Source organism: Camelus ferus, chromosome 32 (genome assembly GCF_009834535.1).
Source record: "Camelus ferus isolate YT-003-E chromosome 32, BCGSAC_Cfer_1.0, whole genome shotgun sequence".
In the NCBI taxonomy this organism is placed as follows: Eukaryota; Metazoa; Chordata; class Mammalia; order Artiodactyla; family Camelidae; genus Camelus; species Camelus ferus.
The window spans coordinates 4,801,101-4,820,638 of record NC_045727.1 but is presented as its reverse complement, the minus strand read 5'-3'; the positions used below and the strand labels follow the sequence as shown (position 1 = coordinate 4,820,638).

Here is a 19,538-nt window from a genome sequence, read left to right as displayed (position 1 = left end):
TCCTTGCTCTGGGGCCCCTGGCTGAGACCTTCTCTTGGCTGCACTGGGATCTCAGGCTCTTCCTACCCAGCCCCTCCCTTTCCCCAGGCGTCAGACCCACCTCATACTCTATTCCTGCTCCCTCTCCTCCTCATCCTTGGCAGGCACTCACCCCCACAACTCTCTCCTAACATCCACTTCTTGCAGGACCTGAACTGGCATAAATGGATTCTCGAATGAAAACCTGATCCATCCACCAGGGTTTTGAAGGATTTGGGGTAATTGCAGTAGGGTGAATAATGACCCCATCCCCCACAAAGATGTCTCCACCCTGGTCCGCAGAGCTTATGGACATGTTACCTTATATGGAAAAGGGACTTTGCAGATATAATTAAGGATCTTGAGATGGAGAGAAAATTCACCTGGATTTTTCAGGTGAACCCAATGTAATTACAAAGGCCCTGATAAAAGAAAGGCAGAAGGTCACAGAAGACAAGATGCCACATTGCTGGCTTAGAAAAAGGTCCCGTGCAGCCTCTAGCAGCCCAGACCCCATGCCCCCTGCTGTAAGTCCTGGTCTACTGGCCATGTAGGAGAGAATTTCTCCACCAGCGCTAGATGTCTACCTTATTAAATTCCAGTCCATTATTACCATCGTCATCATCCCCTCTAACTGTGCAGCAAACACAGTGGGTTGCCTTCCTAACATCCTTTCCTCCCTTGCTTCTTTCCATCAAAGCTCCAGTTTTGTCCAGGGGTCACCTGTTATGGTTCTTTCTTTCTGTGTAACAACCACTCCAACACTTAAGTGTCTTAAAATAACAACCGTCATTTGTTTTACTCAGAAATCTGCGACTTGGGCAGAGCTCAGTGGGGAGAGCTCATCCTTGCTTCATGCAGTTTCATCTGGGGCAACTTGACTGGCAGCCGGAGGATCCTGTTTCAAGATGGCTCACTCACACGGCTGGCAAGATGGCACTGGCTGTTGGCTAGAGTTCAGCCATGACGATGGGCTAAGATCCTTGGTTCTTCTCCACATGGGACTCTCCATCCCAAGAAAAGCAGCTGAAGCCATGGGACTTTTATAACCTAGCCTCAAAAGTCATATGGCTTCCCTCTACCGTGGTCACAAGCTTGCCCAGATTGACAGGGAAGGAATGTAGACACTGCCACTCAATGGAAAGAGCATCAAAATCACATTTTAAGAAGAGTATGTGAGATGGGAGATATTTTTGGGATAAGAGGAAAATGAAATCTGCCACAAGATTCCTGGGTGAAGGTTACCCTCTCCCATGGTCAGCATTTCTCGTCCCTGGCATAGGAATGTGATGTGGTTCTAGCCAGTGACTTGCAGGGAGAAGTCTGCTGGGGTCTTCAGAGCAAGGTATTTCTCTTGCTCTCAAAAAAAAGATACACAAAAGAAAATGGAACTCTGTCCATGACTGGACATTAGACTGCACCTGGAAATGGCAACTAGGGCTGGGAGAGCCGTCTTGTGACCATTAGGGCTGCTGACATTAAGTGGCAGAGGAGAAACATGAGAAGAACACTGGTCCTTGGTGAAGTTAACAAAGCACTGAATTCATCATGGAGTCACTGTTACTTGAGATAGTAAATTTTTCTTATTGTTTAACTTAGTTAAATCAGGATTTTTTTTTTTTTTTTTGGTCACAAAAAAGCATCCTGATTGATAAAAATAGCTACCTTTTTATTGAGCCTTTACTATGCACCCATAGCACATAGTGCCACAACTCTGCCACTGGCCTAAGCACTATACATTTGTCATCAAATTTAGTCTTCACAGCAACCCGTGAGGCAGGCACTGTGATTAATCTCACTTAATAGAGAGGAAACTGAAGCTCAGAGACAGCAAGGAAATTGTCCAGGTTCTCACAGCTAGAGGCAGAGCTGGGATTCAAACCTGGGGTAGATGCCCTTGTACTGCACTGCTCTTCAGAGAAACTGCCTCCCTGACCCTCCTGCACTGTTGATGGGAATGTAGTTTGGTGCAGCCATTACGGGAAACAGCATGGAGATTCCTTAAAAAAAAAAAATATGATCCAGCAATCCCACTCTGGGCATATATCCAGAAAAACTCTATTTTGAAAAGATACATGCAGCCCAGTGTTCACGGCAGCACTACTGACAATAGCCAAGACATGGAAGCAACATAAAATGTCCACTGACTGGATAAAGAAGGTGTGGAATATATACACAGTGGAATACTACTCAGCCCTAAAGAAGAATGAAATAATGCCACTTGCAGCAACATGGATAGACCCAGAGATTATCATACTAAGTGACGTAAGCTGGAAAGAGAAAGAAAAATACCATATGATATCACTTATATGTGGAATCTAAAATAAAAAACACAAGTGAACTTATTTATAAAACAGAAACAGACTCACAGACATAGAAGACAAACTTATGGTTACCAGGGGGAGAAGGGATGGGGAGGGATAAAATGGGAGTTCAGGATTTGTGATAGTAGCTGCTATACATAAAATAGATAAACAACAAGGTCCCACTGTACTGCACAGAGAACTATATTCAGTATCTTGTAAGAACCTATAATGAAAAAGACTAGGAAAAGGAATATGTGTGTGTGTGTAACTGAATCACTATGCTGTACACCAGAAACTAACACAATATTGTAAATCAACTCTACTTCAATTTAAAAAAAAAGAAAAAGAAAAGATATTGCAAGTCAAAAAAACCTCCCAAACTGCCTCCCTTGACTGTCCACAGGCTGTCTGCTCCCTCCATTCAAAACCCCACTCCGATTTACAAACTGATTCAGAGAGCAGCTGCTGCAGCCATGAATTTATGAATCAGATCTGGAAGCAATTGCAATCTTCGAACAATTCTGTGGAGATAGTTAAAAGCCACACAGTGAAATCCAAACCAGATGTGATTTACCCCCAAGCATGGCAATTCAAGCTCCAGCTGGAGTGGAAAGATGAAATTTGCAGAGGAGAGCTCTCTCTGCTTTGAAGCATCCTACACCTGCCTCCCGAAAAGTGAGATCCCAATTTAGTTCAAGCATGGCTTGCAGAATATTTTTTAGTTGTGGTAAGTCTTAAAACACAGTTCAAGTGCTTTGCTTGAGTGTTTAAAGCACACCTTTCACAGAACAACAAGGCTTTCTGGCAAAAAACCAAGTAGACCCATAAATTGTTGGATGAGCTATATCCAGAGAATCTAGAAAAAGCCACAGAGATAAGAACACCGTTTGCCCAAACCAAAGAAATCGGCAGATGTTTAATGAAACCAAGTGCACTAACTTCAAACAAGGCAGAAACTCATATGTACTGATATTAGATAATATGACCCTTCGATCATTATGGTATTAAAACAAGGGTAACATTAAAATTAGCGATGCCCTGTAGTTTGATCCAGTTTGATCATTTCAAAGTCTGGACCATGTAAGCTTCATTTCCACAACTCTCACAGTATCTGCATGTTTGATTTATGGGTCAGAACACTTTAGGTTATATCTGAACAACTCCTCCCACCAAAAAAAAAAAAAGAGAGAGAGAGAGAGAGAATGTGTTATTCCTGGTAAATAAAATGACCAAGAGTCTTCTACTTCAGGTAAAGCTGGATCCAGGCACTCAGATAATATGATCAAGGCTTGTTCTCTCCCCAGGTCATGATTCTGCGTTTCTCTGTGTTGACTTCATTTTCAAACAGAGCCCCTCCTTGTGGTGAAACTCAGCTACTTGGGGTAGCATCACATTTTTATCTATCTACCCTAGTGGAGAGAGAGCCTCTTCCCCACTCATGCAAGTTTTTGGTGGACATTCACCCCATCTACACAGCAGCTAAAGCTGAGGATGAGTAAGGACTGAGAAAAAGCTGTTGGAGATGGTGACTTGAGGATCTTTGGTGGAATTCAGAGGAACGAACTAATGGAAAGTCCCTGGAGCATGGCAGGTTCTCAATCAGTGTTTGCTGCCCACTGTAGTAGAGACTGGCAGTGCTCATCCATATCTCCTCGGGACTCATCAGACGGCAGGCCCTTGTGACCCTGTACCCGAGGGCTTCCCTTGGCCCATTTACAGGGCAGGCCAGAAGCGAAAGGGAGCTCATGTGCCGGGCGTAGCCCAGTCAGTCAACAAGAGGTGCATGTTGGATGATAAATATCCTGGCTTCCTCATCCCTCGGGTGGGATAACTCTGAGACTGGTGTTCTATGCTGTCTCCCAGCACAACTGAGCTCCAAGCAGTGGTATCAGGCTTAATGCTTCACCCTTTACTGACTTACTCTCACATCCCAACCCCCTGACCTGTGTTTCCTGCGATCACCTCCCCAATAAAGCACTTGTACCAAATCCTCACGTCAGGGTGTGGTTCTGAGGGAATCCAGCCTAAAACAAACATGAATGCAAATAAGCCTAGAAACATAGAACTTTAAACTGAAATGAATGTGTGCCTGGATTTTAAGCCCCATGTGGTGGAAGCTATGTCTTGCCTTTGTATCTTCACTACCCAAGCAGAGCTGGGCACAGAGCAGGTGCTCGGGAAATGTTGGCTGAGTGAATGGATCAGGAAATGCATCAAACAAAAATGGATCAACTTTAAATTCTACTCTGAAATACTACACAAACACACAAATGCTGGGAGTTACTGATGGGGAAGTTACAGATTTGGGAGTAGAGAGCATAATGAATTAGGAATCAAGAAACATATGTTGTGGTTTCATCCTTGCTACTGACCAGCTGTGGGACCATGGTATTCCAATCTTCCTGAACCTCTCCATCCTCATCTGTAAATTGGGTGAAGTGCCCAGATCCTGCAACCATGCTGCCTGGGTTCAAATCTCACCTTGGCTATTGACGAGCTGTGTGAGTTTGGGGAAGTTACCAAACCTCTCTGTGCCTTAAGTTCTTCTAGTACAGGATTTATTCATCTTGAAGCTAGTGACTTTTTGGACCACATAAGGCTTTGTGGTGAGGGAGGGGCTGTCCTATTCATTGTAGGATGTTTAGCAGCATCTCCGGCCTCTATCCCCTAGATGCCAGTAGCATCCCTCACCTGACACAACCAAAAATGCCTCCAGACATTGCCAAATGTCCCCTGGGGGCAAAATCACTCCCAATTGAAAGCCACTGCTAGAAAATGCGACCATAACAGAACATGCCTCGTGGAATTGATGTGAGGATTAAATGAGTTCAACAACTGGAAGTCTTGGAATAGTGTCTGGCACATAGTAAGTACTGGATGAGTGTATTATTATTATTATCATTATTATTATTACCTTTGCCCTATCAACATTTACAGGTAAATTGTGCACTAAAGCAATTAGTGAAGCTCAAGGTTAAAAAACCACATTTGAAGTCACTCTTCTTGACTCCAACTGGTCAACTGAAGCATTTAAAATCAGAAGACCTGGGGCTGAATCCCAGTATCGCCACATCCCGAACATGTAGGATCATCAGACAGAATACAAGATACCCAGTCAAACTGGATTTTAGATCCACAACAAATAATTCTTTAGTATAAGTATACCCTCAAATATTTCGTGCAACATACTTATACCTAAAAATGATCTGTCATCAGAAATTCAAGTTTAGGGGTGGGGGTGTATGTAGCTCAGTGGTAGAGTATTGCTTAGCATGCACCGGATCCTTGGTTTAATCCCCAAGACCTCCATTCACCAAAAAAAAAAATAAATAAATAAATGAGTAAAAAACATTTTTAAAATAAATTCAAATTTAATTGAATATCTTTATTCGCTAAAGCTGGCAACCCTCTAAATGTATGATTTTAGACAATTTAACTTAATCTCTCTGAGCTTCAGTTTCTTCATCTGCTGGACAGAGATAAAAATTTCTACCTCATCGAGTTATTGTAAGGGACAGAAAAACGCAGTAAATGTAAAGTGTAGCGCCTGGCATACAGTAGGCATGAAACACATGACAGTTACTGGAATTACATAGGCAGGGACTGAAATGCTGGCTTTGTTATTTACAAGGAAGGGGACAGCCTTGAGAGCAGACGCCATCTATCTCATTCATTACAGCCTCTCCTGTGTTAAGCAAGCAGCAGGGAAGTAGGAGCATGTGCTCAGAAGCCAAACACCCTGGGTGTGAGAGCCCAGCTCCATCACTTACTGGCTGTGCAACCTTGGGCAAGTCACTCAATCTCTCTGTGCCTTTGTTCCCTCACCTGGAAAATAGGAATGATATCAGAACCTACTGTGTAGGGTTATTGCAAAGGTTAACTGAGTTAAGAATGAGTTAATAAGGAGTTAACTGAGTTAATAATCCTGGTTGAATTTATGAGTGAATGAATGGAGGCACTGAACTTTACCGCATCACCGCATCTCAATTCATACAAGAATCCACGTATCTGTCTCCTAACTATATATATGTAATCGCAGATCTCCACAATTTCTAGCCTTTCTCTGAGAGTAAGGGTCTAACCTCCACATTCAAACACATCTAACACCCCTCTCTGGTCCAGGTCACTTAAAGCATGCTGTTTCAAGCAGTAGCTAGAATCCTGAAAGATGCTCACCGGAATAAAGTAAACAAGCATTTACTGTGCATTTACTGTGTAGCTTGGAATTTAACAGAGCCGAGATGCAGGCTGGCTGCACGAGGCCAAAATCAAATGATGACCTTTCCAAAATTTGCTTTCTCTGATGCAAATGCTAGCCCATGGCTGCAACCAGACATTTATCACGTCTGGTTAGCAGATTTATATTCAGAGAATTCCAAATGCGTGGAAAACAGAACGTGCTCTCATTTAACTGCACCCAGACCTCTCTCTTTACCAAGCTTCTCAGTGTTTAACTGTTCCATGTGAACTGGCCATTCTCCATGCCCCGGACACACAATTTCCCATCAAGAAGAACTGTATTTCACCTGCAGTTATTTTTTTCCCACCATTTATGCTGGGAAGTGGGAGGGAGAGAGGGTGCTGAAGATGAGAGAGGGAAACTGACGAAGAAAAGGAGAGAAAATGCAGAGCGCTGAGGAGACTTCAGAGAATAAAGGATTCCCACTTGTCATGTTCATCATTCTTCATGCTCCTCCACTCCTCTCCCCTTAAGAGAATTTCAGGAAGTTACTGAGATTTGCAAAAGGTATTAAATTCCATGGCCACAATCCTCTACCTCCGCAGAACTTGCACACATTCAGATTTCTCTGACAGTTGATTCAATCAAAATTTAGTGACCTAAGCATCTATTGCTCCAAACTGGGATGCTATTCAATTCAAAAAATATGTGTTGGGCATTGAGTGTCCCAGGATAACTATCCTGAGAAGGAGAGGAGGAAAGGAGGGAGAGGGAGGAGGAAGGGGAGGAAGGAGGATGGTGGAAAAGACAAAAGGGAAAGGAAGAGGAGGGACAATTAATAAGCATCCGTGTTATATGTGATGTGTAACGAGGCTGTGCAGCGCAGTGGATAAGGTCACAGCCTTCAGCCGGGGCTTGACTTTGAGCTCCCAGTATGTGTGACTCCTGATGTGTTACAGAACCTCTCTGAACTTCCATTTCCTCATTTGTAAAATGGAGATCATTGCCCAGAGTTTCTTGAGCTGTTGTGAGGACTCAACCATGAGCCTGGCACCTTAGTCAATATCCAACAACCGGCAGATGTTATCACTGTCACCAGGCACCATGCTGAGCGCTCCTGGGTCCCATCCTCACGGAACCCTGCCATGCAGCGTCAGCACACTGTGTGCAGATCGGGTTAGAAGACTGGAGCTGATCCTTGGGCCTTAGCCCTTCCGTGCCCTCCAGCCATTTCCAGCTGCCAGTGGCTGCATCTTCATGGGGCTTTTGACAGAATGATAGAAGCCTCTCTGGCCAGCAAGCAGAGCAGGTAGTGCTGGGGCATCACTCCCACCCCTACCCAGGAGGCAGCCCTCTATCTCCCACTCCCTGGTCCCCTCTGGAGGCCAGCTTAATACTGCCCCTATATTGGCTGCCTTCCCTTCCCAGTATCACTCTCACTCTCTTCTGGCATCTCCCAAATAAACCACTTGCACAGAAATTCATACCTTGAGATCAGTTTCTTAACAGAGACTCAGCGAGGTTGAGGCAATTGCCCAAGGACACACAGCTATCAAATAAGGGTGCGAGTAGGGGAGGGTGGTTAAACTAGATCAGTCTCATTCCCCAAAGGCTGTGATCACTTACCTTCTGCTCTCCCTAAATTAATGATAGGCCAGTGCTTAGGGAGGGTGGCACCCATCAAGAGTTTTCCAGGGAACCAGCTTTAAACAGAAAAGGCTGCCAACCTCACCCACGTTCTCCTCCTTGATCCACTGATGGTAGGCTGCACTTTCTCTAACATCTCTTCATCCTCACATAGGGCAACATGGCAATATTCTGCAGTCTCTCTCTGGGATACCTGAATAGATGATTCAGGGAGCATTTCCAGGTACCCATTCCCCAAAACAGTGGTCCTGTGAAAACTGGCGTTAAAAATAAGAGTCCTGGGGACAAAATTAGGTGGGGCAATTCTGGATTTGCCAACCCCCTCACAACACCATTAATGTATTAAAGGTTCTGAGAAGTCCTGCTGTAAACAACCCTGTTTAGCCCAGGGATTTCCAGGCTTTTTTGACTATGAAATCCTTTTGGGTTATCAATTATCAAGATCCCTGTAGAGTCTCTTCAATAAGTGGTGATGGGAAAATTGGACAGCTACATGTAAAAGAATGAAATTAGAACATTCTCTAACATCATATGCAAAAATAAGCTCAAAATGGATTAAAGACCTAAAGGTAAGACCAGATACCATAAAACTCCTAGAGGAAAACATAGGCAGAACACTCTTTAACATAAATCATAGCAATATTTCTTTGGATCCATCTCCTAAAGCAAAGGAAATAAAAGCAAAAATAAACAAATGGGACCTAATTAAACTTAAAAGCTTTTGCACAGCAAAGGAAATGAACAATAAAAGAAAATGACACCCTAATGAATGGAAGAAAATATTTGCAAATGACATAACCAGTAAGGGACTAATATCCAACATATATAAACAGCTCATACAACTCAACATCAAAAAAACAAACAATCCAATTTAAAAATGGGCATAAGAACCAAATAGGCATTTTTTCAAAGAAATGCAGATGGTCAACAAGCACATGAAAAGATGCTCACCATCACTAATCATCAGGGAAATGCAAATCAAAACCACAATGAGGTATCACCTCATGCCTGTCAAAATGGCTATCATCAAAAAGAACACAAATAACATGTTGGTGAGGATGTGGAGGAAAGGGAACCCTCATACACTGCTGATGAGAATGTAAATTGGTGCAGCCACTGTAGGAAACAGTATGGAGATTTCAAAAAAAACTAAAAATAGACCTACCTTAACCTAGTAATTCCACTCCTGGGTATATACCCGAAAAAAAAAACCCACTAATTTGAAAACATACATGCACCCCAATTTTCATAGCAGCATTATTTATAATTGCCAAGATATGGAAGCAACCTAAGTGTCCATCAACAGATGGACAGATAAAGAAGACATGGTATATATGTATACAATGGAGTATTACTTGGCCATAGAAAAGACAGAAATTTTGCCATTTGAAGCAACACGGATGGACTTGGATGGCATTATGCTAAGTGAAATAAGTCAGACAGAGAAAGACAAATACTGTATGATATGACTTATATGTGGAATCTAAAATATACAACAGAATAGTGAATATCACAAAAAAGAAGCAGACTCAGATATAGAGAACAAACTAGTGGCTACCAGCGGGGAAGAGAAGGCGGAGGGGCAACATAGCAGTAGGGGATTAAGAGGTACAAACTATTAGATATAAAACAAGCCGCAAGGACAAAACCTTTTCAGATAGATAGATAGATAGATAGATAGGTAGATAGATAGATAGATATGTGTGTATGATGTATACATATTATATATTTGTGTGTTTGTTGGATTGTGATGTAAAACGTATTTTTTAGGTCAGAAAAGTTTGCAAGACACTGTACTTAAGTTATACTAGCATATAAAAGCACAAATTAACCCCCCCCCCAAAAAAAGCCACTAGGATAGCCTGCAGTAGCTTACAATAGTATAATAGTACAACATGGAAAATATAGCCAATATTTTATAATAACTATAAATGGAGTATAGCCTTTAAGACTATACAACACTATATTATACATCTGTAACTTATATAAAATTGTGAACCACCTAGCTTCAATTAAAAAAGAAAGATGAGAGAATTAAATAAATAAAAATAAATTTTAAAAAGATCCCTGTAGAAATCAGTGTTCCATGGAACACATTTTGGCAGCTACCAGACTGATAGAGAAAGAAGTCTTCATCTGGTTTGTTACATAGGCTTTAATTAACTTGTGTATGGTTATTAATTAGCCCATGTGATCTGGCCACTGGAATAAGACGTACATGGGTTTAAGGAGCACACTTGGTGCCAATATGCCAACACCAACTAGGGCTATCCAGGGAATATTACTGTGCCAACTGGCAAGTACTTACTGTCTATATCATGAGATGCCAAGACTCCAAAGTCTGTAAGGCAACCGGGTGGACCCCTGGAAAGGTCCATCACAAACTGTCTTCAGGCTCACCTCATCACCGCCTTGTTCTTGACCACGGTTGTGTTACCGAGTCCAAACTCGTTCTGCTCGCCGCACCACAGGCCAATAAATCGGGAGACGAGGTGTTGGGGCAAGGAGTAGCGACTTTATTCAGAAAGCCAGCTGACTGAGAAGATGGCTGACTAATGCCTTGGAGAACCATCCTACTCCAGTCAGAATTCAGGCTCCTTTTATACAAAAAAAAAAAAAAAAAAAAAACAGGGGAGGGGTTGTGGTTGGTTGTTGCAAACTTCTTGCTGTAGGAATTCTTTGTTCTTGCAGCTGTCCACATGGGTCAGGTCATGGTGCCCCCTGTAAAACCTCTAACAAAAGAAACTTTATTTTCTATTCTGCAACTTGTTATCTTTATATAAGTGCAGAAGTGTTAATATCCTTAAAGGTCAGAGCCTTGAGAATAGGCCCTCCTGTATATTTCAGGCTAAAGGCAACATTCTTTCACAAAAGGTGCAGCGCTGGCAAGACTGAGCCTATAAAACAGGGCACAGGTTAAAGCTAAAGGAACTGCTCCAATATGGAGACAGATTTGTTCTCCTCTATTACAGTTGTGGGATATGGTGATGAGAAGTGGTTGAATAGAGAACGAAATGAAAAAGCTAACATAGTTTGGAAAGAGGTTTGGCTATAGTAACCATGGGATAAGTTGATTTGTTCAACATTCAAAAAATACCATTTATATCTAGAATTTGCCCCAAAATAATAATGGGAGGGAGGAAGTGGGCAGGAGAATAGATTAAACAACATTGGTCATGAGCTGATAAAGACTAAACTGGGTAATGGGTACATGCAGGCTGATCATACAATTCTGTCTACTTCTGCACATCTTTGGCATCACCCATAAAAAAGGACAGAGTCTATATTTATATGAGCAGTGCATTAGGAAGGGTTATGCTATAGGGAGACATTGTAGAAGAGGGAAATGCATTCAGGTGCATAATAAACATATAAAATGTATTTGGTTTGAAGGATTATAGAGATGTAATTATGAATGTTATACATGTTTGAAAATATTCCGCATAGTACTGGAATAGAAAAGAACAAATCTGACTCCATATTAGATCTGTCCCTTTGGCTTTAACCTGTGCCATTTTCTAGGGTTAGTCTTGCCAGCTCTGCACCTTTTGTGAATGTTGCCTTTAGCCTGTCATCATGATACACAGGAGGGCCTATTCTCAAGGCTCTGACCTTTAAGGATATTAACACTTCTGCACTTATATAAAGATAACAAGTTGAAGAATAGAAAATGACGTTTGTTTTGTTAGAGGTTTTACAGGGGGCACCATGACCTGACCCACAGGGACAGCTGCAAGAACAAAGAAATTCCTACAGCAAGAAGTTTGCACCAACCAACCACACCCTCTCCCCTTTTTAGTATAAAAAGAGCCTGAATTCTGACTGGAGTAGGATGGTTCTCCAAGATACGAGACTGCCATCCTCTCGGTCTGCCAGCTTTCCAAATAAAGTCGCTACTCTTTGCCTCAACACCTCGTCTCCCGATTTATTGGCCTGTCGTGCGGAGAGCGGAATGAGTTTGGACTCGGTAACAGTGTGCTAATAGGAGTACAGTGCAATGAAGGAGTGAATTTACGAGATACAGGATGACGAGAGGAAGAGCAGGAGGCTAGAAGGGATTTATATTCAGGATTCAATAAAGTGGGGCAGAGGGTCTGTGGGATGCTGAACTCCACACGCATCACTCCCAGGTACCCTGGGTATGGGGCTCCCTCCTCTACATGTGAGGAAGCCCTATGTCAATTCAAAAGCCAGTAATCAGGGCAGAGTGACCAGAGCTCGGGGGGGGGGGGTTCTGGGATCTCCTCTGGAGGTCTGCGGTAGTCTGGGAAGAGCCTGAGTAGACACAGAAAGTGATCATATGGCAAATTGAGGGCTACCCCAGCCCGCACACTCAGGAACTCTGCAGGACTGCTTTCCAGCGCAGTTCTGATCACTGTAAATGAACCAAGGATGGCAGGTGGCAAATTGTCTCCTGGCCCCCATTTTCCACTTCTTCCCTAGCAGTCCTTCTCAATGGAGGCACCACTGGCACTTTGGGTGGGACAATTTCTCACTGCATGGGACTGTCCCACATAGTCCAGGAAGGTTAGACCTGGCCCCCACCCACCCACTTCCAGGAGGATGCCCTAGACATCATAAAAACCAAAAATGTCTACATACATTACCCAGAAGGCTACACCCTAACCCACCCCTGGGCAGCCCACAGCCAACAACTGGCCAGCATCGTGGTCCAGAAAGCTGGTCCCCTCGTCTCAATGTGGCACCAAATCTGTGCTACAATCTATGCTCCAGCGTTCCCTGCAGGATCAGGCTGAAGTGGTCTCCCTTGAGGCCATCTTCCTGCTTAGCTTTTTGCCTGCCCTCTCAGGTTTGTCTCACTCTCCTTCTGAGAATGCTCCCTTAATAATCACTTGAACAAGAATCCCCACCCCAGAGAATCCTAAAATGGGACGACTAAAATGGGTGTTAGGGAGGAGATGAGATCTGGGCAAAGCACCGTGGCATCACTAGCACTCTGCCTAGCATACATGGGACTCAGTAATATTCATCAAATGATTGGGTGCGTGGACAGACGGACAGGAGGGCCCATTACCCTATGAGGGCCAAAATTAAAACATACCACACCTCAGAGAATGGTAAAAGATCGTCAGAGGGACCTGAGTCTGACTCTTTTTCTACCTCTTCCTAGCTGTGTGACCTTGGACAAATCACATTACATCTCTGAGCCTTAGTTTGCTCATCTTTAACGTGACAGACAGCTATGACATCTACTTCATAGGGTTGTTGTAACAAGCCAATGATTTAATGATTTATACATATATAAATCTCCCATCACAGTGCTTAATACATAAGTGCTTGACAAATGGCATCCATTATTATTATCATGACTTTTAGTATTACTATTGATCCAATTAAAAGTCAAATACAAAGTGCATTCCCCTTTGTGTCACAATGTAGAGTTGACAAGTAAAGCTAGTTTTAAAAAAAAAAAAAAAGCAATCACCAGTAGCTAATTGTTCAAAAGGGAGAGATTAAGTTCAGGGAAGTGAGCTTTTCCTTGTTGTGGTAAAATTAAACCCAACACGGGAAACAGGTTAATTTCTTGGGGAAAGAAAGTAATGATCTCTCACACAGGGAGGTGCCCTAAGTGAGTTTTGTGAGCCTGAGACCTCGATAGAAGCATTTATCAATGAGTATTTTAACAGCCTGGCCTTTTCATCCAGAGCCAGTCGATAAGTGTCTCCAGCTCTCTCCGGTTGGTGATTAGTTGTGTTCATTATTTATGTTTTGCTGCATGCAGATGGAATACAGTTTTCACATTATCCCTAAACACCAGGAATTAATAGCATATGAAGTTCTGAATGTATGAGGCACTGGGCCAAGAGTCAAGCAAGGATAAATGATGCACTGCTTAGCTCTCTGGCCCCCCTCCCCCTACACTGCCACCGACATGGTCCAAGGCACTCTCAGGAGCATCCTCCTTGGTCCCCCTGCTTCCTCCCTCATCCCCACCTGCTGCAGATTCCCCTCACAGCAGCCAGCAGCCACAGGAATCCTGTTAAAATGTAAGTAGGATCATGTCACTCCTCTGCTCTAAAACCTCCTGTGGTTTCCCATCTCAATCAGTGTGACAAAGTCCTGCAGTGGCCCAGTGCTCTACCCAGTATGCCCCCATTATGTCACTGGATTTGTTTCCTCTGTCTCTTCCCCTGGATTGCACCACCTCCAACCAGATCTGCTTCCTTGCTTTTGCCTAAACATTCCAGGCATACTTTGACCTCAGGGCCTTTGCGCTTGCTGTGCTTGCAGCCTGAGACTCTTTCGCAGTTATTAGCATGCCTCACCCTCCCACTTCCTTCAGGTCTCTGCTCAAATGCCACTTTGTCAGTGAAGGCTCCCTGACTTCCCTATTTAAAATGGAAGACACATCCACCTCATTCCCACACTCCCTATTTCTCTTTTCTCAGTTTTAACTTTCTCCATAGCGCCTTATTACACCCCGCCTCCCCGGATTTGACCATCTCTCCCACGAAAATATTAATACCATGTGAGCAGGAATCTTTCTCTATTTTGTTACCTGCTATAACCCCAACACCTAGAATAGTGTCTGGAACAGTAAGTAAACACTGTACTAAATATAGTATATAATATAAATATGAAGAGTATAACATAATATATAATTATATGTAAATGTATAATATATTTATAATTATAATAATTAAATATATGTATATAGTATACTTCTAGTAATTATGTTATACAATTGTAATAAATATATGATGATATATTTATATCATAATTATATGTTATATATAATATTTGTGTTATTGAGCTGCTGTAACAGACATATCATAGACTGAGTGGCTTAAACAACATATATTTCTCATAGTTCTGGTGGCTGGAAAATCCAAGTTCAAGGTGCCGGCAAATTTGGTGTTTGATTAGGGCCAGATTCCTGGCTCACATATATGGCTGTCTTCTTCCTTTGTTCTCACATGGCAAAAAGAGGGCAAGGGAGTGCTCCGGGATCTCTTTTACAAGGACGCTAACCCCATATACGAGGGCTTTACCCTCATGACCTAATTACCTCCCAAACCCACTTTTCAACACCATCACCTTGGGGGTTAGGATTTAAAAATATGAATCTGAAAGGGACATGCAAATATTCAGTCCATAACAATATATAAAACATAATACATAATAAGTTATATTACATATAATTATAACATATAGTGTATATTTTATATAACATTATTTATTATATATAATTATATAAGATATAGTATACGTTATAAATAGTAATATTAAAAAGCGACTGCTCAACAAATACTCACTAAAGGAAACAATTAACTGAGGCTGAAATTCATGCCCAGAACAACTCTTCTGAGCCCTGAAATTTCTTTTCCTCCTGCACCAGCCCTTCCAGTTTCCCAAAGCACCCCCACGCCCTCCTCCTTCCCTCCTCCACATCCTTGCTCAGCCTGGCACAAGTCCAAACCTTACTCCTGCTTCCCCTGTAGCCCAGATCAAGCACCTAAATTGCTGGGAAGAACTTCCCATTATTCCAGCCCCCACAGTGGACTCCTTTGCTAGCTGAGGCCAGCATCTGCCCTCCATGCCATGTAAGCAGCCATGTGATCATGTCCAATTTAACACTTCATCCCTTCTTTGATCATTTTATGTATATTAATCATGCCAGCCCCTATCCAGTAGAACGCAAAACATATTGATGGTTTTGTTCTGAGATCAGGGACCCAAGCTATAGGATTTGCCCCTCATCTTCCCTTACAGTACCTAGACTTGTAGTCTAGGTACACACACTCCCAGGAGAATTAAATACACACATATAATATAATACAGTATAATATAATATAATATAATATAATACTATATATATATATATATATATATATATATATATATATATATATATTCCCAGGAGAATTAAAAACATATGTCGACACAAAAACTTGTACACAAGTGTTCATAGCACCATTATTCATGATAGCCAAAAAGCAGAAGATACCCAAATGTCCACCAACTGATAAATGGATAAGTAAATTTTGGTCTATCCATATAATGGAATGTTACTTAACCATAAAAAAAGATGAAATACTGATCTAGGCTTCAACAACTATGAACCTTGAAAGTAATATGCTTAGAAAACAAACTTACGGTTACTAAAGGGGAAAGGAGGGGAGGGATAAATTAGGAGTTTGAAATTAACAGATACACACTACTGTGTATAAAATAGATAAACAGCAAGGATCTACTATTAGCAGAGGGAACTATATTCAATATCTTGCAATAACCTATAATGGAAAAGAATCTGGAAAAAAATATATTATGTATATATACATAGGTATATATAATTAAATCACTTTGCTGTACACCTGAAACTAATACAACATTGTAAATCAACGATACTTCCGTTAAAAAAAAGAAATAAAAATAGATGTTTGAACATATGTATTGTATGTATGTGCATGTGCTATATTTTATATAAGATACATGAATACATACACACATATTATGTATACAGACATATAGGTAGCATGATAGAGAAAGATGTGGATACAGAGAGAAAAATACAGAGTGAGAGACTTTATAGATCTTATCTACCTTATTCACTCGCAGTTTAATTTCATGTACAGGGGAAATGCACTAGAAAATAAAAATTGGAAGAGTAGGCAGTATGTTAACCATGACTGTCTTTGGGAGAAGGGAATGTGGGTAATTTTTATTTGCTCTTTCTAGTTATTTAATCATTATATATTTACATAACCTTTGTAATTCGTGTAGTATTTTAAATAAAAAAATTTTATATCCAAATTTCCAGTCATTTCTAATAAAAAGTATATCAGCAAAACGTAATTATTTCATCTTTCGTCAAGAAATAAAACTCATACCACATTTTCTATTGTTATGAAATGAAATTTGGGCATAGTCAGTAAATAATATCGACCAATAAAATGAACCTTGAATGGTTCACTTTAATTAAGCATTAAATGAACATATGCTACGAAAAAGCAGGCATTAAAGACGGCTCCTCAAATCATTCTTAAAACATCCTAAATTCAATACTACAACTTTAATTCACCCAAGTTAACATTATACAACTACATGTAACACATTTCGAAATAACCAAGTCACATGAAATTTTAAAGTAAAAAGAATTCAGAGACGTCTCCAGTCAAGTATTACATGGGATTTATCATTCTGTCAGCCAATGTACCTAGGAAGCACGATAATTGATAAATATCTTTGCTTTGTGTAGAATGGAGGCACACGGCTTTTCTTTTCTTCTTTTTTTTTGTGGGGTGGGTAGGTGGGTGGGAAGCAATTAGGTTTATTTATTTATTTTCAGAGGAGGTACTGGGGATTGAGCCTAGGACCTCATGCATGCTAAGCATGTGCTCTACCACCTGAGCTATACTCCCCCTCCTTTTTTTATCATGGCTTTAAGTACTTTTTAGTATAGCACTATTGAAAGCAGAGTCAAAATTAAATCAGGAAACTTTGTTTTCTGTATTAGTTTATTCTTGGGATTTTTTTTTTTTTTTGTACTGGCTCTGTTCTACCAGGCAAAAGGGATGAATGGGGATTTCACAGTCCTCCAAAAGCTTCTCCAGACCTTAGTTTACCGAACCTTATCATAACACATTAGAACAATTTGCAAAGATGGGGAGGAAACTTCAGATGAGGAGGACCCAGATCAGAAGAAAATAGCCAACTGCCTTCCCTACTTTGTAGCTCAGCAGAAACTGGGAAGAGAAAAACATAAACCAGCTCTTGGTGTGCGTATTGGGGCCTGGGAGGTGCGGTATGTAGCAGACAGGAGGCCCTACCTCATCTTGGGAACTGTTTTGATGAACATGCAATGTCTCCTACTTTGTAAAGTTCCTTTCCTGTACTGTGTCTTAGCCCATGACTCAAGATTTAAGAAACTTCAGTCTTGCCCCACATTTTCAGGGACAGTGTAGGTGTGCAGACTGCTTTGATCTGATGGATAGTTACAGAGAAGGCCAAGAGAGAGTAAGGGCACTTCTGAGAGGATAAAAACCAATGACGTTAATAATGACCACAGTTACAAGAGTTAGTGGGAAACTTTTATCAGATTATCAAAATTGTGAAATACTGGACAGTCTACAGCTGGGAAACCTGATACCTGGGTTGTGACTCTAGATTTCTTACGGTCATTTATGTGAGTCTGGGCAAGTCAGAGGCTTTGGAAATCAGTTTCTTCAACTTAGAGATGAGTTTGGGCCAGGTTTATTAAGTTATTAAAATCCCTTTCAGATGCATAGTTGCATCACTCTAAGGTACATACAACTGTGGACACTTAACAACCATCAGGTACTGCTTTGGCAACAGTGAAAAATAGCAGTTCCAATCCTATTTAAAGCAATAAATGAACTACTAACATTTTCACAATGTGGTGCAATACAAACCACTGGAATATTGTTATCCCTGAGAAGTTCTTATTTTCTTACATTAAGAAAATTTTAACCTCCTCCTGATCTAAAAATACGTTTCCTTTTCTGTAACACTATTTCTTTTTCATAGTTATTATAAAATTTTAGTTCTGAATAAAATTGTATTTTTCAGTATTACTATTTCAGTTTCTAGGGAATTGTTCTCAGAAATGTTTTAGGTTTACTTATTTGTTTTTTATTTTTATTTTTAGAGGAGGTGCTGGGGATTGAACCCAGGACCTTGCATGTGCTAAGCATGCGCTCTACCACTTGATATATATTCTCCCCACTTAGTAATGTTTTAAAATATTCATTAAAGTCCTACTTACTTTGAGGTGTCAGTATTCTTCAAGTGAGCAATACAGTTTACAGAACTAGAAGTTTAATCTGAAAATCTATAGGCTTTTAGTGTCTTTAATTTGAGTTAATATTCCTTCATATTATAATGAAAACTTAATGAAAGTTAGTGATATTGATATCTGATAATTTCTAAGGAAAAATGGGGAAATACCTCTTAAATAGATAAATATATTGAGAATTACCAGGCTTGATTCTCCCCTTTGGATCTCAGAAAGTAAAGAGCACTGTATTTTCACCCAGCTCCCAAAACTCACTTTATTTCTGCTACAGGAGAGGAGGTTGATTTCATTCAATGAGACAACTGAATCCGCACAGCTTGCTGTAAACAGGAAATAATACATTATTTATGATAGTGAGAAGAAAATCCCCATTTAAGGGAAATTACTTGTTAGGTCTTTGCAAACACCTCAACTTCCCACCTCAGCCTACGTCACAAGCAACACTAAGGGATTAGTGTTTCAATTTCTTTTCAGAAGGTCCCAAATACAGATTCCCTCTTGAGCGCTATGGCCAAGCCTGGGCAGAAGGGCCGAGATTTCTTCTTGTAGGCCAAATAGGAGCAATGTCAAATTACCACTATCAGCCCCATCCATGTTAACCTTCTCACAA

At 41.1% G+C, this 19,538-nt stretch overlaps 1 protein-coding gene across 2 annotated transcripts in view; it reads right to left on the bottom strand.

The window, feature by feature from the left end:
• Positions 1 to 19,538, bottom strand: part of MAP9 (microtubule associated protein 9) — an 85,590-nt gene that overhangs the window by 29,240 nt on the left and 36,812 nt on the right. The window contains exons 14-15 of one of the 2 annotated variants that reach the window (XM_032471932.1): positions 19,184 to 19,248; positions 16,703 to 16,758 (exon numbers count right to left, since the gene is read on the bottom strand). In XM_032471932.1, the coding sequence (XP_032327823.1) occupies positions 19,219 to 19,248 (30 nt within the window). In that variant the 3' untranslated portion in view covers positions 16,703 to 16,758; positions 19,184 to 19,218. Of the gene's footprint in view, positions 1 to 16,702; positions 16,759 to 19,183; positions 19,249 to 19,538 lie in introns of those variants that run through there. The other variant, XM_032471933.1, reaches the window with a different exon arrangement.